The 21,947-nt window shown below is 49.4% G+C and overlaps 7 protein-coding genes and 1 non-coding gene across 8 annotated transcripts; 4 read left to right on the forward strand and 4 right to left on the reverse strand.

Moving 5' to 3' along the window:
- Window positions 1-971: 971 nt before the first annotated feature.
- Window positions 972-2,014, reverse strand: LOZ57_001671 (uncharacterized protein; the record flags this gene model as incomplete). The annotated part of the gene is made up of 2 exons (XM_049250757.1): window positions 972-1,698; window positions 1,770-2,014. The coding sequence occupies 2 exons, from the start codon at window positions 2,012-2,014 to the stop codon at window positions 972-974; spliced, it is 972 nt and encodes a 323-aa protein (XP_049110341.1).
- A 4,080-nt stretch (window positions 2,015-6,094) lies between these two features.
- Window positions 6,095-6,960, forward strand: LOZ57_001672 (uncharacterized protein; the record flags this gene model as incomplete). Its single annotated transcript, XM_049250758.1, has 4 exons — window positions 6,095-6,218; window positions 6,266-6,350; window positions 6,413-6,681; window positions 6,740-6,960. 4 exons carry the CDS (start codon window positions 6,095-6,097, stop codon window positions 6,958-6,960), a joined length of 699 nt encoding a protein of 232 aa, XP_049110342.1.
- Window positions 6,961-8,559: 1,599 nt separating this feature from the next.
- On the forward strand, window positions 8,560-11,050 carry LOZ57_001673 (uncharacterized protein; the record flags this gene model as incomplete). The annotated part of the gene is made up of 2 exons (XM_049250759.1): window positions 8,560-9,859; window positions 9,909-11,050. The coding sequence occupies 2 exons, from the start codon at window positions 8,560-8,562 to the stop codon at window positions 11,048-11,050; spliced, it is 2,442 nt and encodes an 813-aa protein (XP_049110343.1).
- A 301-nt stretch (window positions 11,051-11,351) lies between these two features.
- On the forward strand, window positions 11,352-11,423 carry LOZ57_001674. Its single transcript has one exon. It is a non-coding gene; the product is annotated as a tRNA-Ala (tRNA).
- A 466-nt stretch (window positions 11,424-11,889) lies between these two features.
- On the forward strand, window positions 11,890-12,527 carry RPS18 (ribosomal 40S subunit protein S18B; the record flags this gene model as incomplete). Its single annotated transcript, XM_049250760.1, has 2 exons — window positions 11,890-12,137; window positions 12,230-12,527. The coding sequence occupies 2 exons, from the start codon at window positions 11,890-11,892 to the stop codon at window positions 12,525-12,527; spliced, it is 546 nt and encodes a 181-aa protein (XP_049110344.1).
- A 708-nt stretch (window positions 12,528-13,235) lies between these two features.
- LOZ57_001676 (uncharacterized protein) lies at window positions 13,236-14,919 on the reverse strand (the record flags this gene model as incomplete). Its single annotated transcript, XM_049250761.1, has 2 exons — window positions 13,236-14,404; window positions 14,460-14,919. 2 exons carry the CDS (start codon window positions 14,917-14,919, stop codon window positions 13,236-13,238), a joined length of 1,629 nt encoding a protein of 542 aa, XP_049110345.1.
- A 605-nt stretch (window positions 14,920-15,524) lies between these two features.
- On the reverse strand, window positions 15,525-18,462 carry LOZ57_001677 (uncharacterized protein; the record flags this gene model as incomplete). Its single annotated transcript, XM_049250762.1, has 5 exons — window positions 15,525-16,202; window positions 16,265-17,286; window positions 17,339-17,472; window positions 17,528-18,360; window positions 18,421-18,462. 5 exons carry the CDS (start codon window positions 18,460-18,462, stop codon window positions 15,525-15,527), a joined length of 2,709 nt encoding a protein of 902 aa, XP_049110346.1.
- A 1,196-nt stretch (window positions 18,463-19,658) lies between these two features.
- LOZ57_001678 (uncharacterized protein) lies at window positions 19,659-21,378 on the reverse strand (the record flags this gene model as incomplete). The annotated part of the gene is made up of 6 exons (XM_049250763.1): window positions 19,659-19,753; window positions 19,890-20,282; window positions 20,348-20,479; window positions 20,543-20,897; window positions 20,949-21,014; window positions 21,082-21,378. 6 exons carry the CDS (start codon window positions 21,376-21,378, stop codon window positions 19,659-19,661), a joined length of 1,338 nt encoding a protein of 445 aa, XP_049110347.1.
- Between the last annotated feature and the right edge of the window lie 569 nt (window positions 21,379-21,947).

The raw sequence follows: 21,947 nt of genomic DNA on the forward strand, positions 1-21,947 counted from the left end.
GCGGTTGACGCTTCTCGGCGGTGAGCAACCATGGCTCCACTGCAAAGTCTGCTGGTGCATGTGGCCATGTTTAATATTTAGAATCCTGAAGCTTGCTCCTGCAAACATTTGGGCAGGTAGACGGGTGTTTTGGAAGGCGAGCGGGCAAGCCACGGCATGCCTGCGGCTGCTGCTGGATTATTAACGTCCTGCAATTTGCAATGATAATGATGGCCCCAAGGCCGGTGACCATGCGCGTCAAGGATCATCGTGCGGCGAGCACGCAGCAGAGCAGCACGCAAGTTTTGACGCCCCCGCCAACATGCAACACCACGAAGGTGCCAGGCCCTCAGCGTCCCCCCCCCCCCCCCACCCTACCGCCGCCATCGAATGTCTCGCGTGCGTTGCAGGCTGGCTCTGAGAAGCTGTCTGACTCACCCAGAACGCTTCACCAACCACGTGTGCGCCGTTCTAGATGTCAACAACAGGGCGCGGCGCCGGTGCCGTGGTTCGTCGCTGGCGGCTGGCCGGCATCGCAGCGCCCAGGGGCCTCGCGTGAAACTTCCCAAATGCGCGACTGGGCCCCGCCCGAGCTTTAAGCGCGCCCCACTCCGAAACCTTCCGTGAGGCCGACGCGCCGTGATTGGCCAGTTTACGCGTGCGAGCACGGACCAGGCACGGCGGCACGCCTCGCCGCTGCGAGCTCCATGACGTCGCTGCTGAGTAAACAGCCCCAGCACGCAATGCTCACGTGACTTGAACCGCGGCTGGGGCGGCAGATCCGGGGGTGGCCGCTCTAGGCCGGTTGGGTGGCCATTTAAGTCCGGTCGGGATGCTTTTGCAGTGTACGGAGTATGGAGTCAACAAGAGGGTCGACTCCGGTCGCGGAGTTGGGGTTTGGGCGGCTAATAATAAAAGCAAGCCAATCCGGCTGTCAAGCGGAGATGCACGCCCTGCCAAGTACGGAGTACAAACGATGAGTCAGCCAGCCCTTAATCTCCCTTGCGCTCGCCGATGGCCTTGAGGAACTGTACGACCGCATGTCGGCCCTCTGCTCGGATCGTTGCCTCCGTGTGCAGCGCCCCGCTGACATCCTGTCGCTGTACCTCCAACCCAGATTCTGTACACAGCGCCTCTAACCTGGTCGCCTGATGCGTAGGAACCAGTTCGTCATTCGCAGCAGTGATAATGAGAACAGGCGCCTTGCGTTCTGTTTCTCTCGCTTTTCGATGTGCGACGCCGATTCTGGCTATCGCTGTTTCCGAGTCCCACCAATTACGCAGGAACGGTGACAAGTAGCGATACGGGAGCCAACGTTGGGGATAAAGGGCCTCGAGCATGCTGGGAATGCTAAGAAACGGGGTTTCGAGAATGAGAGGTATATAGGGAACATGCCCCCGCGATTGAGTATCTGCCTGATGGGCCGCAAGACCGGTTGCTACTCCCGCCCCGATACTTTGGCCCCACAGGACAAGAGCGGCCCTGTACCTGGCAGGGGGAGCATCTGCGTTGGAGCCGAAATACGTTCTGTGAATCCAATCATGTGCTGCCAGTGCATCCCGCTCGATTCCCTTCTGTGAGGCCCGCCCACGGGATGTCCAGTAGCCGCGGTAGGATAGCGCGACGAGTGTGTACTTGACCCGGGGGTTCGAGGCCCTTTCTAGATCGCGAAGAACATTTGATAGAAGCGGTAGCCGGGGCGGGAGTGAAGACGCATTGCTACAAGTAATAATTTCACTTTCTTTAGCTAGGATAAATTATAGTAGAAGAACAGAATATTCGGAACTGACCCCTGGAAATACAGAATAATGACATGTTTATCAACGCCATGTCCTTTTCCAGCTACTGTTGCATTATGGGAATTGACATTCTCACCCACGCACATCCCGAGTTCCACTCCATCTGCCGCCAAGATCCTCTCTTCCACCCAGCGAATCCCACTACATTCACCGGCATAATCCTCGATTCTCTCCCTTCTCGCCCCGGGGGGAATGGATGGCATATAGATGATCTGGTTCTGGAACACAATCATCATCATGCACTTGTATATCCACAATGTAACGAGAAGGCCAGTGAAGACGAGTGGCGGAATTAAGGGTGAAGCAAGGTGGAAATGGCGCGTGGCGAAGGGCTGGAAGAGACGACATGCTTGGGTGAGCTGAGCTTGCGAGTTATGTCGTGCGATTGTAAGTTGAGAATAACGACAATGCTGGCGGGGAAGGTGGCGTCGACGTGTAAAGAGGCGAGAGCATCTTAGGCGACATGAAAGCATAATGGTGAAGGCTAGATCGACTACATTCTGTTCAGCCGGGGTATTGTCTGTGCGAGTCTCATTGTTCAGACCATACGGAGTAGTTGGTTGAGGTTGATTTTGGTGATGCCAAGCAATCATCACTTCCCATTCTTTCTCAGCACAAACCCAACCCTCCAACATTAATCATATTTGGTTGGATGCCTTGAAAACCGCTCTCCCTCCTTCTAATCTGCTCCAATCTTACCACCAGCGACTACTTGTATTCCCCTTAGAACCCTATTTCTGTTGTACTTAACCTCAAAGAGTCTTACTACTCCCTCAATCAACCACGTTATTCTATGACCAAGCTCACTGTTGAAAACTTGGATATTATACCCTTTGGATTCATAAGCACAGCCTTCTAAAACAAATATTTGTCTTTTGACCCAATTCTTTCAACATCCACTAGTGACCGCCTTTATTTTAATAATAAATTCAGGCGAAAATAAGTGGATACCCAAAACATCATGATTTCTTCCTCTTTTTCGTACAGTGAATTGGCTGATAGCTGGAAAACTAGGACTTCAAGGAAGCATAAACAGATAAAACTATATCAAAGGATGGATCTAGAAGTAGTGCTTGAGATCACGGAGCCTGAGAGAGTGGGCTGCTGTCTCATACCACGAGCTGGGGATGACAAGATGAAAATAAAATAATAGTTATCTTTAAAATGACCTGCTACGATCACCCATGCACCTCATTCCTTTCACTATGTATGCAAGTGCACACTGTTGACAAGGGCTCACAGGCTACAGACTATAAATCGTGCAGCACAGCGTCAATGATAACTACTGGACCACATTTACATATGCTAGCCTGGTATTCCCCACGATCCACAGTTCTTTGACTTGGTGTACCGTTGCAAATGTGGAACCAACACTTTAGCAAAGTACAATTATTGGCTGTACACCTTTTTTTATATGGATGTGCATGCGTGCCTTCGATTTGAGAAACATTTTTTCCAAGTTGTGCGGGTCTACTCGGTATAATGCGATTTCTCGATCCTTATCGGTAGAGAAACAGTCCAGGCTAAAATCGGATTTTGTATGGGTAAATATTCCACGGAGAAAGCGTCGCACTACTTGCCAACTATTTCTGCAAATTTTCGGTCTTGAATTCGGTATATCATTGGGACAATTTCTCGCCTACGAGGGTAAGAAGCGGGCTGGAAATCTTCTCGTTTTCCGGGCGTATTTTGTGGAGCGTATAGAATTCCATACCCATGAAAGGAAGTTGCTGGTGCGAAACATAGTCTTTTTGATCCATTCCACATAACTAAGCAAAGGCTATAAATATGTAGCTATGTACGGAGTACCTTGTATGTACTATGTACATACATACGCATACTACTCCGTACGTAAATGCATATAGTTGATTAAGGGATAATCTTCTGTATTATAGTTAAATCGCTCTGAAATCAGAGAGGCTATGGTAATCTTGAGTAGTTTGATCATCACGCGAGAAAACAAAGTCAAGTGCTATAGACAAGAAAAGCTGAATTCTGTGTTAGGCCTGGCTATTATTTTAGATGCCACTATCTCTCTCTGTGACTTCTAGGGCAATAATGCGCCGCCTGCGGGGCCGTTATAGCCTCTGAAAATCTCCAAGCCCTCACTACCGGGAAGGGCAGATCGTTAGTCGATCTCTCCGCGAGGACATGGCACAAAACGCTCGCCCATCCGCCGGTGCAGTGCAACGGGGAGCATCGGCTGCATACCCGCGCACAGAACCGTTGCATCTGGGTTGCGCACGCGCAGTGTCGGTGCCATAAAACGCCAACCAACGAAACGGGAGGCGGCAGCGGGCCGGGGAAGGCTATACTCCGTACCGGGTTACACAAAATGTCCAGTAACGCAGTCGAGTTCGTTCAATGGGATGGATGGTCGGACACCCGTGTGACGAGAAGAACAAAGAGCGGTGGTGGAGGTTCTGACCCGTCACATGAACAGCGGGCAGCGAACCGGCGACTCCAGCGAAAACCGGGAGGCAGCGATGCATCGCGCAGGTGGTACCAGGCAATGTGAACGCCGATGTCGCGTGTGTAGATTTATTTAACAGGTGGTTAGCTAGTGGTGTCGGCCCTAGGGCGCGAAGCGGCATGGCCAGCGTGAAAAACAAGCGCCTGCCGAAGTTCTGCTGGTTAGAACCAGTGACTAGGTCCGCTCTCAGTTGATGATGTAGCATTGTGAGAGTGGCGCTTTTTTGCGCTGCAATCCCATCGTCCTCCCTGTCCATCACAGCCAAGGGCGAGTAACTAACTACCAAGGGCCCGGGAGCTGTAGAATTGGTTCCCTGCTCGATGCCACCTTTGCTGAGCACCAGTGCGGGTCTCAATAGGCGATTGGAAAGCCACCATCTCACCTTCATCGTCGGCCATCTGCAATTGGCTGGGAGATGCAGGATATCCAAGCAGGCCAGAAGACACACCTGCTGACGTTCCCGAACGGAGGTCCATCATTGGGTCGCCTCGAGAAAAACAGACGGAACCAACCCTCAGATGACTCCATCTTTATTTTTGAGCTTCCAGCATCTCGGATTTTACATACAATCAACCAAAGCACGTTCCGGTGAAATCCACCAGATTGGCAAACTCTGCAGATGATCTGGTCGCATTTGGTTTTCAATTGGTCGCGGTAACTTCGAAAACTGTTATGGTCGGGATTAAAATAGCCTCTGGCTTGAGATAGCTAAGCAAGAGAAGCCACTTCGTTGGGTGGATACACAGGAGCGATCTTTAGCAGAGTAGCCGCGTAGCGAACTTGTCGTCTTCATGTATGAAACGGCCGCAGATCATTCAGTGTCCAAAGGTGTGTATTTAACCCCTGCTCCCCCAGTCTCTTCTTTTTTCCAGTTAGGCAGTAAGGCGATATTTCGGCAATCGCATACATGGCAGTAGTATACAATGCTTTTGGCTTCTCAACTGTGTCCCTTGGCTTGGCTGTGGGTATCTTTGGCGCCATAGCTTACTTCCTTCATCTTGTCCTGGGAATTGGCCGTCGTCCAAAACACCTGCCTCCAGGTCCACCCACACAGGTGATCTGGGGTAACCTGAAACAGGTTCTTTCTCCCCGACAACCGAATTAGCCCAAGCCTCGCAAAAGCTGCTGACGCCTCTAGTAGTTCGACCAGTTCTTCCCGCAGTACCAATATACAGCATGGGCGTCGAGATATGGGCCAGTATACACGGTCATGCAGGGTAATACGCCACATATAATAGTTAACACGGCAGAGGACGCACGCAAAATTTTCGTTGAGCAAGGAGCTCAGACCCAAAATCGTCCGCCATCAAAGTTTAAAATGCTAATGAGAGACGGGTATTTCCCAAGCTCGATGCATGGACCGAAATGGCGCAATGCAAGGAGGATGTGGCACGTCATTTTAAAACCCACGGCCGCAAAGCAATACGTTCCCTATCATGACTTAGAGAGCGCACAGCTGTTATTTGACATCCTCGGAGAACCTTCTCGCTGGTGCAACCATATTGAAAGGTATACCAATAGCGCTGGGATGGCAATAGTAAATGGGTATAGAATCACAACTTTCGACAACCCAATGATAAAAGAAACACTTGATGATGTGTATGATCTGTCAAGACTGGGATTTCGGGGCAAATTGCTTGACTTCTGGCCGTTCTTATGGAAACTGCCAGTGATGTGGCATCCAATATGCAGAGAAGCCTGCAGTGTTGCAAAAAACCACAGAGCTTATATTTGGAGAAATTACTCTTCAGTCAAGAGAAAGGCTGATCAAGGAATAGGTGTACCTTCATTCAACCAGGCAATTCAACAAAAGCTCAAAGAAGGCTGGAAAGATGTGTCCGAAATGGAAGGGGCAGAAATCGGCCAACATTTGCTATCTGGATCAACAGATACTGCAGCTACTACTCTTATCACTTGTATTGCAGCTTTGTGCCTCTATCCACATGTCCAGAAAAAAGCCCAAGAAGGTCCGTCATCATGCCAACCGTGGAAATCCATGTCTAATCTGGTGTAGAGATCGACCGAGTCGTCGGTCAAAATAGGCTACCACAGGCGGAAGATGCCGAGAAGTTGCCATACATTCAGCAATTTATTCTTGAGTTAGTATTTCTGCAAGATATCATTCCTTCATAATGAGGCTAACGAATACGACAACAAACAGAATCCATCGCTGGATGCCTATTGTTCCGCTCTCTCTACCGAAGGTAGCAACAGAACCTGTAAAGTGGGGTAATTACCAGTTTCCTGAAGGAACTATATTGGTAATGAACACGTACGCCATCCACCATGACCCGAGCTTCTACCCAGAGCCAGATGTGTTCCGTCCAGAACGTTGGGAAGGAAAGATCAATTTGGCACACGCGGATGGCCTTCTTTTCTCCTTTGGAGCGGGGCGTCGCGTCTGCCCCGGAAAGCATTTAGCCGAGAGAAGTGTGTTTATGTTGGTATCACGTCTGCTATGGGCATTTAACATCTCCCATAATGAAAGACCAAGGCGGGAATACCATCTCTATCAATCCTAGAGCTTTGAGACCTGGGCTTGTGGTTCGCCTGAAGCCATTTCCGGCGGATATCAGGCCAAGGGACCCTGAGCGAGCAAGACTCATTCGGCAGGTGTGGAAGGAAAAATGTGACACCTTGTTAGACGAAAACCACCAATGGAAAACGTCACCAGAGGGAGTTGAGCGACTAATTCAAAGGAATAGGTGATGATAATTTAAGGGGGCATTCCTGGCAAGTAGAAACGGTAGGGAATTAGTACCGCACGCTGTAGTAACAGAGAACCGAAATGAAGACCAACAGTAAGATTGGAAGCAGAAGCGAAGCGCTCCTGCAGAGAATAAAAATAAAAAATAAAGAATAAAAAATAATAGTGCAAAGCGTATCAAGAGGATTGTGGATATTATATGTGTATGTATGGCGTAGCCGGATCCACTCGAAGATTATCTCAAAAACTGTTTCTAGAAGTAAAGACCATCGAACGGGGCATTGAAGAAGGAAAGAATCCCACTCTTCAAAAGAGGAGTCTAGTTAAATAGAACGTACCATCCGTGCCTGGTTTGGCCTAGCTTCTTAATATTGCTAACGAATGATGAGTGGCAGGGGATTTTGAACAACATTGACAAATAGAAAATTGGCGGTGAGCTTGCATATTTGTCCGTGTTATTTTCTTCTCAGGGATCATGAAAAAATATAACCAGAGAATAATTTGGGATGCCGCTGTACGGAGTATTAGAAGGTTTGAGGATTCAAATAGATGCCAGGGTAGACATCCTTTGCTGAGAGAGATGGCTGAGAAGAAAAGAAAAGTAAAATTGGCCACCGTTGGGGGCGGTCGCTGCTCTGTTTAAATGAACCCAATAATATACTGCTAACGAGCCGGCAAAGGGCGGATCGATGGCTGAAGTAGCTGGGGATGAGCTGAGAGATGGATGGGCAAAACGGTTTTTCGAAGTTCTTAGTTGCCACTGCATTTGAGCTGACCATGGATCAATGCATTGACATGGGAAGTTTATTGCAACTCTGATGAAAATCGTTGCAGCGCGATGTGGAACAAAAGCCTGGCGACTTGGTTGTTTGCAACGATCATGCAGGAAGAGGGCAATCGTTGGGGGCCAATGCCGGGAGGTTAGTTACATATTAGCGAATGGAAAGGTAGGATAGCCCAGATGCAGAGTCAATACCTTCATTAATAGTGAATAGGTCGAGAGCTTGGAGCGGATAACCGTGAGTGCTGGAGAGGAAGACGCCCAAGGCCACGTCGACGTCCTGTCGTTAGTTTTACTAAAAGGGACCAAGTGCTGAAGTTGCGGCTTAAACCCCCTCCATCACAGTATGTAACCTCTTCCTTCGCTGCGATCCTTGCCCTCTCCCGAGCCTTTTCTTCTCTTGCAGACACGCTCTTCTTCCCCATCAGGGATCCGTCGACATGTCGCCCTAGTCGTCTTTGCTGACTCGCAGTACTCCGTACTGTTACTTCGGATAGGTGAGGCAGCGTATCCCACATCCCTCCCCGCCCGAGTTCGAGGCGTCGCTCAGCCTTAGGCTTGGGCTATGCCTGCATACCTACCTCAATTTTATCCCTCTCGTTTCTAACATAAGAGACATAGCGGTTGCAATAGTCTAGCTTGAACTAATAGATACCCTGTCCGTGACTCCATGCGCCAGACGTCGATGAATATTTACCGTGTTTTCCCTCTCCCGCATAACCAACGCCCGGCCTTAAGAGCACGAGAACAGTCAAGAACCCAAGCGGGGCAGCAATAAAAGCAAGCTATCTTCCTGCATTGCCCCTCCCTAGCCAGCCCCATGCCCTTCTTCCACAAAAACAAATCGCAGCCATCAATCCCAGAAGTTTTTGAGACGGGTGGTGTGAACAACAACCTCTCGCGGACCACTGATACTCGCCTACCTGTCCACCATCCATTGGCGACTCCCGGCAACCAAACGCAGCAGCTGCCCTATCCGTTTTCTAATGAACAAGTGGTACCAGCATTACAAACACAGCAGCACTACGAAGAGAGCTATACCCACCCTGCCCACACTGTCAGCAGATTTAGTCGCGATCCGCCAGATTCACCACCAGCATCTTCCCATCAAAGGGTGGCTAGACCAGCACTCAACCTCGTTTCCACTTCTAGTTTGGGGCTAGGCAGCTCATCGGATCTCAGCTCGGCTGAGCCTTCTTATACCCCACTTAGCTCAGAGGCATCTCCCTCAGTGGAATCGCATTCTCGAAAGCTAAGGAAAACACTGTTTGGGTTAACATCAAAGGATAAAAACAAAGATAAAGACTCTTCGTTGCGAAGTTCAAGGCTTGGGCGTACTCTGTCCGTCAGGCGCAAAAGTCCTGGACGAGTGCCCCCGGTGCAACAGGTACCTAGCGAGCGTCTTTTTGACCCAGAACTGGAGCCTAAAGAGGAGCAACTTGCGGATAACAACCGTATGCCTTTACGTTTGAAGAGGACTCCGCACGCAGTTTCCCCCTCTCCTTCCTTGGTAGAACGATCTTCAAACATCGAGCCCCAACCATTCGAGCCCCCTAGAATCCAACGCGTAAACACCGAGCCTTTCACCCGTGATTGCTATCCACAGGAACTCAATTCAGGGCCGCCACATCCTCAATTGCAAATTGACAAAGGTCATCTGCACCAGCCAACCAATCAAGTAGGAGGCCCACATACCTTTTTGGACCATACAACGGCTGCTCGTAGCCAATCTCCACAGTCAGACGCACACAATACGACAAGACCGCCTTCACAGCAGTCTATTGGCCCTCCTTCTCCTCTAAACCCTCAGTACCAGTGCCCTGAATCTAACCCGCAAAAGTTTCATTTTCGACAATCTCTTCAACCGCCAGTCGGGCAAGGTTCAGCGCAAATTGGAATGGACAGACAAGCTGGCCTAAGGCAATCTACGGATTCCATGCTAACAGGGCAAAACAGCCAGCCGCCAACTTTAACTCCTGGCTCAAGTTTCAAAGGAAACCTGTCACAAGCTAGTTCTAATGACTTGGAACGGACCAATCCGCCCTTGCCGCCGGTGAAAGACCGCGAGGATTTTTCCGATATTGATGTTCGTGCATTAATACAGAAACACGAAGAGCTCCGTATGTACTATAGACCCGTGGATCATCATATTAGCTAACAGATTCGTAGAAGCAAAGTATATCAAAGTAAAAAGATATTACTTTGAAAGAGAGGCACAAGTACAGCAGCTTCAAAATACAGTTGCTCATCAGCGAATGTCTACCTCCCGAACTGTTTTCGATGACAATGAATATTCCACGCGCTTCAGTCGGCTCGATGGCGCTATTAACAACCTTGCATTCAACATTCGTAAAGACTGGAAAAGCATTCCACAATGGCTCCAGCCAGTGGTAAATGAGGACGCGTATATCGTGGGCACAAAGGAGATGACGGCTGTTGGGCGTGCGTGTCTCACTCGTTGGCTAGTAGATGAGTTGTTTGACAGGTATTTTCACCCTAGCTTGGAGCCAACATTGAGTCGGCAGTTGAAAATGATTGAACGGAACGTGAGACAAATGGCAAAGGCCACCACTGAAGAAGAAAAAGAGAATCACGTAGCTAAACTTTCGACATGGCGTCGCACAACTCTTGATGGCCTTGAACAGGTATTGACTGGAAAATTGGCGGAGGATCACCGTTCCACCCTCACTAGAAGCCTTGTTGAGAAACTCACGGCTAGCCTGGGGATGAATTTGAAAGATCCCGCCCCACCAGGCCTTGAAAATGGAGTTTCCATGATCGTTGAGCTGGCTGTTGGAATTGCAGCAAACATACCCCTCGAATCCAGGGACGTCCTAGTGGAATATTTCCTACCTGGAGCCCCGGTTGCCGAATCTCATATGAAGCTTGAAACAACGCTGCCACCTCTCACAAATATTCCACCAGAAAGCCGTCTTAGCTCTGAACCCTCGTCGGCGGCGGCAGATCGTGGCGACCAGACGTCACTCAAGGAATTTGTGCTGGATAATTTTACGGTCGATGGAGAAAACGTCAAGGATGCAACTTCAAGCAATTCATCTTACGCCAAAGAAGGCCGAAAGAAATCTGTCTTCGGATCCCTGATATCAAAAAAGCCTCATCCGACTGCGAGCCAGATCATACCTGAGCCGAGTCGACAAAGCTCATCCTTAATGCGAGATGGAAAGGAACGAAATGAAGTGGATAAAGACGACACGATGCGCATTCGGTTTGCAGCTTTCGTTGCAGTAGAGATCCGCAGTAAGGGTGTAGGTACTGTTCTTGTCAAAGCCCCTGTCTATGGTCTTGTATAAGGTGGTTGTATTGGGAAGAACAAACCAAATTTTTTGTTGATCTCGAGTCTGGATTAATGGCATCGTCACTTACAGGCTACATACACCCGTTACGTGTTTTTACGGAGTTTTGATATATATATTTTTCGTATGTTAGAGATACACACTTCTGCTGTTCAACAGCCCTCTTTTTTTTTTTCTTAAGGTCTACTAAATCTCCTTCTTTACGGATATGTGGTCAATCCGGAGACGGAGTATAATTGAATTAAAAAGTAACGTCTTAAAACATAATAAAAATATTGGATATCAACCGCCAATCAAAGGGCTGTTGGTTTAGTGGTATAATACCCCCTTAGCATGGGGGTGGTCCGGAGTTCGATTCTCCGACAGTCCACGTTATCTTTTTCTTTTTTTTGTTTTGGGCCCCCTAATGGGAGATTCATGATTTATACACTCCGTACATACTAAGTATTTTACTCCGTAGGCAGAGTATAATCTCACATGGCTGTTTTCTCTATGATAGCATGATCCAACTTCAAGTTGAGAATCTCGAGGTACTCCGTACAGAGTACGGTACTGGAGGTACTCTGGCGTTTGAAAATACGAGCTAAACTAAACTAGTACTAGTACGCTGAACTCATGATGACATAAGAGTCTGTAGCGAAAAGTGGTGTGGGCTAGCCCCAGAATGGCTAGCCGCCATATTTTCGATCCCACACAGTCAAATCAACCACTTCCATCGGCAACCCTCGTTAATTCTCGTTCTCCCGTCGACAACCTGCTCAACTACTGGGGTAGATATTTATTGCAGATATCGCCCGTCATGTGTATGTGATCCTCTTCTCCCCCGATTGCGATGTATGGCCGATGATAGCAACCACTGCAAGCGTTGGGCGACTCGAGAATTCGATCAATGGACTGACGTTGGCGATGAAATTATAGCGCTCGTGTCCGGCGAAAAGACGAACTTCCAGTTCATCTTGCGTCTTTTAAACACCAATGTCGACGGCAAGCAGAAGATCATGTACGCCTTGACTAAGATCAAGGGTGTGGGCCGCCGATACTCCAACTTGGTCTGTAAGAAGGCCGACGTTGACTTGAACAAACGGTATGCTTTCCATCTCTCTCTGCTCAGGTGTATAATACAGAAGTGTCCGGTCGAAATTTACATCAGTATTGATATATTTTCTTGAAATATAGTGCTGGAGAAATTACCACCGAAGAACTCGAGCGCATCGTCACCATTATTCAAAACCCAACCCAATACAAGATTCCCACCTGGTTCCTCAATCGTCAACGTGATATTGTCGATGGTAAGGACTCTCAGATCCTTGCCAACAATATGGACTCCAAGCTCCGAGAGGATCTTGAACGCCTGAAGAAGATCCGTGCTCATAGAGGTCTGCGCCACTACTGGGGTCTTCGTGTCAGAGGTCAACACACCAAGACGACGGGTCGTAGGGGCCGTACTGTCGGTGTCAGCAAGAAGAAGGGATAAACGTTACGTGGGACACCTTTGTTTCCTCGCTTCGTTGTTTCATGGTGTACGTACCTTTTTTGTGCGCGTGGGAATACGGATAAGGGTGAATTGCATCATAAAGTGCAGTGTTATTTCCGTCATATCTTCTACCATAGGTCACAGCCGGTGGGATTTTGAGGAAGGCCTACTCTCAAGCAGGTCTTACCTATCCTGCCTTCTTTTCTGTGTTGAGATATCTAATACTGCGACGGTCCTGTGGAGTGAGAATGAAGGGAATTGAAATGATAAAAATTCAATAATTTTTTTTTATCTCCAATCTCCGAGGTTCCCTTGAGGACTTCTATTTTTGATGCTTATTCTCTTTCGTATTTACGGTCTAATTGTCATCTCGGGCGCGCAGAATTAGAAATGCAAAGCTACTGTACGGAGTATGTTTTTTAGAGTCAAGAAACACACATACTTTGGAACGGAGACTGAATCGTTTGAGCCGAAACAATCCTGCGCAGCAAAGGGAATTAATTTATTGAAATTCACGTTCTACATTGTTATAGCCAGAGGGTGATACACCGCGGGTGCCATGGTTGCATAGTAAATAGAGAAGCCGCCTTAGCAATGCAAAACGAAAAAGACATAAAAAAGCAGTATCCAATCCAAAAGAAAATAACAAACAAACCATGACGACTAGACAGCGGCAAGGCAATTCGAAAACCTACAGAAAGATCTAACTCAAGCCCCCCACTCTCCTCCCAGCCAGCGGTTGAAGAATTCGAGACTTGCTTCAGGTTGATCAAGCGGAACCATATGGCCGCCACCAAAGAGACGCATAAACGTGAAGTTGCCGTGCGATTTGACTTGGCCAATGTTCTTGCCTTTACTCTTGTTTTCGACAACAGTCAGGTTCTTCATCTCGGCACCGGCAAATTCTTTATGACCGTTCCATTCAAGGGCGTCAGACCAGGCTTGGTTACCAAGCCAGTTGCAGATAAAATCAGCATCGCCAGCGTAGATAAGAACACGAATTTTTTCAATCAATCCTGGAACAAGACGGTGGAAAGGCTTCATCCAATCGCCATGGAAAAGGAAGTTACGATTGATATCCATGTTGCAAGAGTCGTAACTGCTGACTTCCACACCCAATGCATCCATGACGGATTGCCGATTTAGCCATTTGGTAATCCAGTTAAGCTGGGTATAACAGAGGGAGCCGCTGTCTTCGCACTTGCTACGGACATCGTAGACATTCTGTCCTGTGCGTTGGTAAGGGCCAATCATAGCATTGTTGCAGTAAATTGAAGCGGGAACGCAAACCCACGCACTCTCGCTGCTATAGCAAGATTCGATCATAGATAAACAGCGAGGAAGAGCGTTGTCCATGGAGCGGCAGCTAGCCTTATCCAAGACAGCAGGATAGCCACCGGCGCCGCATGCCATGGGTCGGTAGTGTGGGTATTGAGTAAGGGGGTCGGTTAGACCATTTCCAATGAGCACAGATTGAAGGTTGATATTACGCTTCTTATGGGAGAGGATCTCTGAGGCGAAGACTGGAATGTAATGTCCCGCATAAGATTCGCCCGCAATGTGGAAATCTTGCTTGGCATACTGTGGAAATTGTTTGAAGAAAAGGGTAAGCAGGGCGTAGACATCTTTTCCGGCAGCAATAGTGTCGCTGACAGCGTTGTCGCTGTAAGAGAAACCGACATTCACGGGTTGATCCAAAAAGATAACAGATGCATTGGAATTCCATGAGTAGGGGTTGTGTACAACTTTCAGGTTCTTGTCAATGCTTGCGGGGCCGAGCTCCAAAAATAGACCGGTTAAGGATGAGCAGCCTGGGCCTCCGTTTAACCACAATACCACAGGGTCATTTTTGGGATCGTTTCGAGACTCAAAAAACCCTGTTGAACATTAGTTATATCCCAACAGTGATGCTAATATAGGGCGTTGACCTACAGTAGAATAAATGTTTGTCGGTTTCCTTATCATCAAGATAGCCACTGTACTGTTTGACGCCCGGATCGATTCCAAGCTTTGAGGGATCAACAGCCTTCGTTCGGAGATCGTAGTTTTCCAGCTTCCCATCGAGTTCTCGTTGTTTCTGGCCATCGGTGCCTTCTATCCAGATGCCCTGGACATCCGATCCTCGCACAATGTGGTCCCAATGAGCATCTGGTCGGCGGGTGTGTTTCTTCGGCAGAGACAAGAGGGTGAAATCATCAACTGCGTCTGGATACGCCGAAGCCAATTCGTTCCATGCATGCTTTGCTTCAGCGCCTAGATTCTTCAGACTTTCCTTAAAGCCTTGGAGTGGTTTGGCCCAGACAGAGTCTTCTGTCTGTATTTGAAGTGGCTGCTGTGGCGGCACAGCAGCGAGGGCTGTGCTTACCACCAAAGTTGCCGCAAATGCCTTCATGACAAAAAGCAGCCTGCGTGGGAGATGTTGAGAATGAAGCGCCGGGGTGGCTGAAGATGGCAGGTGACGCTGTCAGGATGATGTAAAGCTAGAGAGAACTAGTATTCAGCAAGTCGCGTTTTTGGAAGCCAACTTTTAGCAGGCTTCCGATGGTTGAAAACGGACTGTAAGTGAATGAAGTTGGATGAGATAAGAGACCAACTGCGGGAGGTTGGGGATGTTTCGGAGCTCTGACGCGGTGACGTTATTACTCAGCTCAGGCCGTGGTGGCATACGGCGCCGATACCACACAACATGCCAAGGCGGCGCAACAGGCGTGACGTTTTGCTTATTAAGGCCTAGTAGTTATGTTTTGTACTGTACGGAGTAAAGAGCCGAATCTTGGCATTACGGTTGGCACTCAGCCTCGCTGAGTCAGCTATGGCTTGGCGGCTGGACATCAGGCTGGGCTTGCCATCACAGAGGTAAAAACTCATCCATGTATCAAGTATCATTGGAAGAATTAATTACAGTCAGTAAATGAAGTGCTATGCTGATTATTATTATGCAATATCATGTGTGCGACGCCCGCCGATACGGCTGCAAGAAAGGAAAGGATATCGCGATTAGTTGACACCAGGAAGACTAAAGCCGGGCAATTTAGGCCAGTCTCCAAGTCTACCTGGGTCGCCCCCAATGCGAACGAAGGCGGCCACTGATGGCGTTGGCCCGTCCAGAACAAACAACATGAACCATCCTGGAGGGCAGACATGGCCATTTGGCGGCGCCGTGATCGTACAAGTTCTTCCAGAACAGGAGAAGGCAGGGAAGATAGTTCGTGAGCCAAAACTGTTACCGTGGGTGCTGGATACCAGACCGAGTAACGAGACTTTGACCCTTGACATATTTCCCGACGTGACTCTAATCTGATACTGCTTACCATATTCCCAGTCCTTGTTTTGGATGGTGAAAGTCGGACGAGCTGCTCCCGACAGAAGATATGGAGGCAGGAAGACTTCCACACGGTATTCTTGGGGGAATTCGGCATCTTGCGGGTCTGAACCAGAAACAAGCACCCTTCCGTCGGCCATGAGGATGGCTTCAGAGTGGTACATTCGGGAGATTGTCGTGTTGGCCATGACACTCATTCGCTGATTAACTGGCTTCGAAGGATCATATAAAACGGCATTGTGGTTTGGTTCTTTCGCGAGGCCAAACCCTGCAACGCCTTTCTTTGCACCGTTCAAAATCAGGAATGTGCCATCCGGCAGGCCTGCCATACATGTAAGAACCCTCTTGGAAGGCTGATATAAAAATTACTTGTTAGTAACGGTGGCAATTGGAGGCTATTAATTTTTCTACTTACCATTCTTTCGATTGTCCAATTGCTGTTCGGCACTTCTGGTTGCATGGATACACAGTTATCGAGAGCATCACCACTAAATGGGGCGGAACCTCCGCACAGCAAGACACCCAAGGGGTCTTTATATGGTGCATGCTGCGGCAGAAGCACCATAGTTCCCTCCAAGGGATACGTTCGTCCACCGTCGTTGTTGTTGACCGCACCTGGCATGTTAGGCAATGTCCTCACTGTATCGAATGTCACCTCGTTCAAAATTCTCGCCTCGTTGAAATATGCCACAAAAATATTTCCACTTGGCAGAGGTGTGAGATACGGGTAGAGATTATTTGGATCTGTTCGTTGAAGCCAGTCCATGAATAGAACGGGGCCAACTCGTGGCAGGATCTCAAGTGTTGGGACAGGCCTGCCGTTAGAGCCTTCTTCTCCTCCCACAACTAGGATAGACCCATTAGTCATAACCATGGCAGATGGATACCATCGACCATTTTGCAATGCCAATTTATCAGGATCTTCTTGCCAGTCGTTGACACTTGGTTTTCCGGGAGAGCCGTCTGGCCAGTACAGCCTAACACCTTGTGTTGAAGTTCCAGACCAGCCACCCACTGTCAATTGCCGCCCTGCTCTGTCGGGAAGAACAAGACCTCCAGAACAAAAGATATCGGTTTTAACATGCATAGTACGCCACGCTTTGCTAAAATCTTTCTCGAATACTGGGTCAAACTCATACGCCCCTGTCGAATTGGGATCTCCCGTTCCGAACTTCTCTTGAAAAGTAACCTTGCCATTGATACCAATAGTTGTCATAAGCGACACAACGACTCCGCCAATGAGAAACTCGTACCTGCCGGCGTTATTACCTGATCGAAAGTCCCATGTCTGCAATGGAGTTCCTGTCCACTTATAATAGGATATCAAGTTCCCGCTCCCACATATTGCTGTTTGGTTTCCCGTGCAAACCATGGAACATCTGTCTTCTGGAACAAGTTTGGCGCCGACTTTGGCAATGTCGGTGACATCACCACAAACTAGTAAATGTCAATCAATGTCCTCGAAAAGCTTTTGGATAAACTAGCATACAGCACTCTTGACCATAGCTCATCCCGCCGGCTCCAAATCCAAACATTGCGCATCGATTCAAGCAGGTCGTCGCGGAGTTATTGTTTTGGTTGATTATTTGATATGGAAATGTCCGTACTCGGTTGATATTGTCCCTGTGGGGTAGGTCAGCATGTGTGGAAACGCTCTGGAGCGAATAATCGAACTCACTCAAGACATCCTTGGTATTTCCATGATCCAGGAAGGCCTCCTGTTTGTGTAGCTGGGTTTGGCAAGACAACCAAGTCGCCCTTAGAATATACACTCAAGCGATCGGGACCACCGCATTTCTGATTTGGGTTGCCTGTACAGCTCATAGCGCACTCTGTATCACTCGCCTTTGCGGCTTGCTTGCGAACATAATTATCACAGAAACATTGTCTCGCAAATTCCATTCCCGCGACGCTATACCCCATGTCTTGACAGCGCGTAACGCAGGATTCGACTGTGAGATTCGAGTCGTCGGGCAGCAATTTATCCATTACACGTCCGTTTCGGTTATCCACATAGCAACCCGCGTATCCCCAGCCAGTTGGCAAAGCAGTTGGCAATGGCGTCGGTGTCGCGCTGACCGATGTCATTGTTGATACAGGTGATCCGGTTGGAGACGGATCTGCTGTTGAAGTGTTGGAGGATGCTGGCCCACCGGTATATTGGTACATGCTCAGTCGATCGGGTCCGCCACAAATCTGCTGACGGTTACCATTGCAAGGCATGGTACATTTGGCTTCGCCATCCGGAGCAGGGCCGCCGTTTCGCACTTGGCTATCACACCAACATTCACCGCCGTATTCCATACCTGCAAAATTGAATCCTGCATTGCGACACCCCTCGGCACAGTTCTCTACTGTCATGTTGGATGGACCGCCCATCGTGTAGCCAACCCGCGATAACGTTCTGGCTCCCACCGAATCGGTGTAGCAGCCCAAGTACTTCCAATACTCATTAGGAGCCGCCCTTGGGAGCAATTCTGCACCCCAGACAAAATTAATGAGCAAGTTCAACTAGTGAATTGCATGTTAGTTGTCTAGCCATCAAAGTGATAGGTATCGTCATGAACCTACTATGAGCACGCGAACTAGGCGTGACGAGAGAGTTTGAGCCATCTCGACTGACGTCAGGGGGTGTATGTACACCCCAAGAAGAACTCAAGTCAGGAGCGGGTAGTCCAATAGACAACGGATATTATGGCATGAGAGGAGTGTGGAGATTTTTCTCATCGGGGCCCAGTCCTATATAGTTGGGAAGCTTCCCCCCCTCAAAATTGACCTTGCTCCTTTGATTTTTAATCGTACGTCTCAGCTTCACATGATATGAAAGGATGACAGAAGTTTCCGGTGGCGTTTGGCTCAATCATTCGATGGCACGGTCCATGCAAGCATAAGGCCGAGATGCCGAAATTTCCAATACGATTATTGGAAGTGCGAGGTCGAGCTCACACCATAATGCTAGCAATCCTTTGCCGAATTTGCCAGCTTATCCATCCAACCCAAAAGGTGCACAAGGTCTCAGGTAGTCATGCAGGTCCCGCAGAAGTACGTACGTCGCGCGGAGAAATGGGAGGTTCCTCTTCGCGTATCCCCGTATCCTAGCTGGACACGTCGGAATTGAAGGCCAACTCTCGGATTTGGGGCCTTCGTGGTCTGTAAGACATCGACATCGGCGACGGCAGCTAATAATAGCAGCGCAATCTTGTTCCATGGGTTTGCAAAGTACCCGCGGCTCTAGAGTCAAGACTTTCATAAACAAAGTATAAACAAATAAAATTGAAGGGAGCGGGTGGGATTGAGCCAGACCTTGACGACCCTTAGCGTCCAAGCTGTCCCTTGATTCCTTTATCCAGGCCGGTTTGCGATATTTTTGTGGCGGAGGACAAACGATCGCCCTTTTGTGGGCTCAAACGAGTGTTCATGATCGGACAGGCGAACATTGCACCCTGGAAGGCTTCGCTTAGTCTATTGCTCTATTGCTCTACACCATTATCACGAATATATTGTTTCCTGAGGCTGTGAACATGGATCTTGGCGCCTCGTAACACCCTCAACTGCCGACATTATTATATTGGGTCTAACCTGATCAGGGCCCTGTCTCGCTGCTCTCAACCTGTTCACAAGACACTTGGGTGCCCCAAACTATATGAAAAAAGTCGGGGGTTGGCAAGGACACTTTTCATTACATACATAAGTTTTATCGTTTGTTTACCCCGGCTGCTTGGCATAGCACAGTTACATATCTGCGCCCCCATACTCCGTACTCCGTACACCGAAACTATCCGTCGGAAAAAAAAAGCGGGTTTCGACCCTCAACTGCACGGCCCCTGTTGCCACATTCGAACCGACTTCACGGTCATGCCACGATTCTTGTCTTCTGGCCAAGTTTTATAGAAAGTGTTGAGACCTATCACACGACGTTAGGGCTGCAATGCAAGCAAAGCGTTTTTGGCAGCGGGGGGGGGGGGGGGGGGGGGGGGGGGGGGGGGGGGGGGGGGGGGGGGGGGGGGGGGGGGGGGGGCAGAACGGTGACGCAAACCTACTTTTGTAGAAGTCTGAAGCAGCCTTGCCCGCGTCCGTCCACGGTTTATGCCCAGTGCCGTCCAGGAACCAGCCATTCGTGCTCCCGACGGCGACGTTCAGGATGAGATAGAATTCCTGGTCGAAAGGGGTGTTTGACCGCCCTGTCTGGGACCAAGGATCTACCAGCAGAGACGAGTTGACTGTTCGTCCCTCGAACCCTCCCTGTTGCCACATGGTTTGGTCTTTCTTGAACTTCCAGTACATCACCTGTTGTAAGGGACTGTCGAGGTACGTAAACATGTAGTCCTCAGACCATTCCATACCGAAAGTGTGGAACCCCTTGGTGTAATCTGTTCGGCGGAGAGCTTTGCCACGGGTTGATTTCCAAAAGGCGTCAGTACCAGGTGTCGGGCCTTGGTGAGATTTGAAGAAAATTAGCAATATGTTTTAGGTTTTGATGGATTGAACCCTAACTTACCCCAATGAATGGAGCTTGACACGACATCCCTTCCGCCAAGGGGGTAGTGAACATCGTTCCCCCTGCTTTCAGCAATATCGATCTCCCCGCTTGCCGGCCAGGTGCCGTATGTCTCGTTCACGGGCATCATCCCTAGGAGGATTATTTCAAGTCAGTCGATTCTTTGACAATAATTATTAAGGCGTTTCATCCTACAGATAGCGGGCCAGAACCAATCTCCCCTTGGCATCTTGGCGACAACTTCGACTCTGCCGTAACGGATACCCTTCTTTCCTCGGGTGTTTAGTCTAGCGGATCGGACGGGAGGGATGATGGTACCGAGAGTCTTGTTCGACCGGACGGAGCATGCAAAATTGGTGTCGGCTGTGCAAGATCCATCTCCGCCGGCTTTGGTGAGGTTCAGTGTATAGCCATCTAAGAGTTGCGCCTCCGTAATCGACGTCGAGTTGGTGGTCAATGTTGGTACGATGTGGAGGCCTTCGCTATCTACAAACGAGTTTTTTTCGTCTGTTGTAGTCCAGTCGAAGGCACCCGTGCCAAAACCACCTACCTAAATCGTCGTCAGCTCCGTACTAGGGCACAGCAGGAACAGGTTGTGTACCTGGACTTCCTGGTTCCAGACGTCCTTGTTGAAAGAGGAAAACTGGTCATCGAGAACCAGGCAGTACTGGGATATGAGATTAGCCGCCCGGTTGCATTCCAGTGGAGTTGGGGACGGCCAGTTGCCAACATACCTGGTGTCTGGACACCTTTCGGGTGACTGCGAAGTTAATGTAGGCGCTGAGGGCGAGGCCCACGACGATGAACCCCCAGATGATATAGTTGCCAACTCGAGTTCTCAACAGCCGTTTGTCGTTCAGCCATGGTCGTTCATATTCGCCGTTGAGCCGATACGACCTGAACTGGCGCCGAGTGGGTTGCCTGGGTCCCGACGGAAAATCAGAGGGCTGCGAGTAGTAGGATGCAGCTCGGAGAGATGCAGCAGCGCTATCAGAGAACGGATTTGGCGGGATTGCTGGTTGCTTCTCCATCGCAAAGCCTCTCTCTCATCGCACTCCGCCACGGGCGTCGGGAGCGCGGTTCTTTATGAGCTGCGCGGCGCCGGGATACAGGCTTGATGAGAGGCACGGAGTAGATTCCTTGCATAAAACCACAATCCAGACGACGGCGATGTTTGAAAATAGAAACCGCCTGCACTCCAGCAAGGTCCTGTGTTTGGGCAAACTCTTTCCCAGTTGCTGTGTCTGCCCGTCCAGAGATGACTTCCGGCCCAATTGCGAGCTGCGTCCAGATCACCGGCCGGTCCTGTCTTAACGCCTGCGATAATTAATATTACTCTCACGTACATATACGTCGCCACAGGTCGCCCCAAGCCACTCTGTCGATCAGCTTCCTCGGGGCAAAGCAACCGAGAACGCTCGCGGCTTGGCGCACTGCTTGACTGTCGCCGGGCCAAGTTCGTGCGGGTTCACTAGTATTCTAGCGTCGGACATGGGGCGACAGCATGCAACCTCACCTGAAGCTTGGTGTGCGAGCTGGCCTCCGTATCCCAGACCGCATCCCTGAAGTATCACGCACGAAAACGGGAGGCTGCCTGCGC

This window comes from Ophidiomyces ophidiicola, assembly GCF_022830035.1.
Source record: "Ophidiomyces ophidiicola strain CBS 122913 chromosome Unknown scaffold_4, whole genome shotgun sequence".
Taxonomy (NCBI): Eukaryota; Fungi; Ascomycota; class Eurotiomycetes; order Onygenales; family Onygenaceae; genus Ophidiomyces; species Ophidiomyces ophidiicola.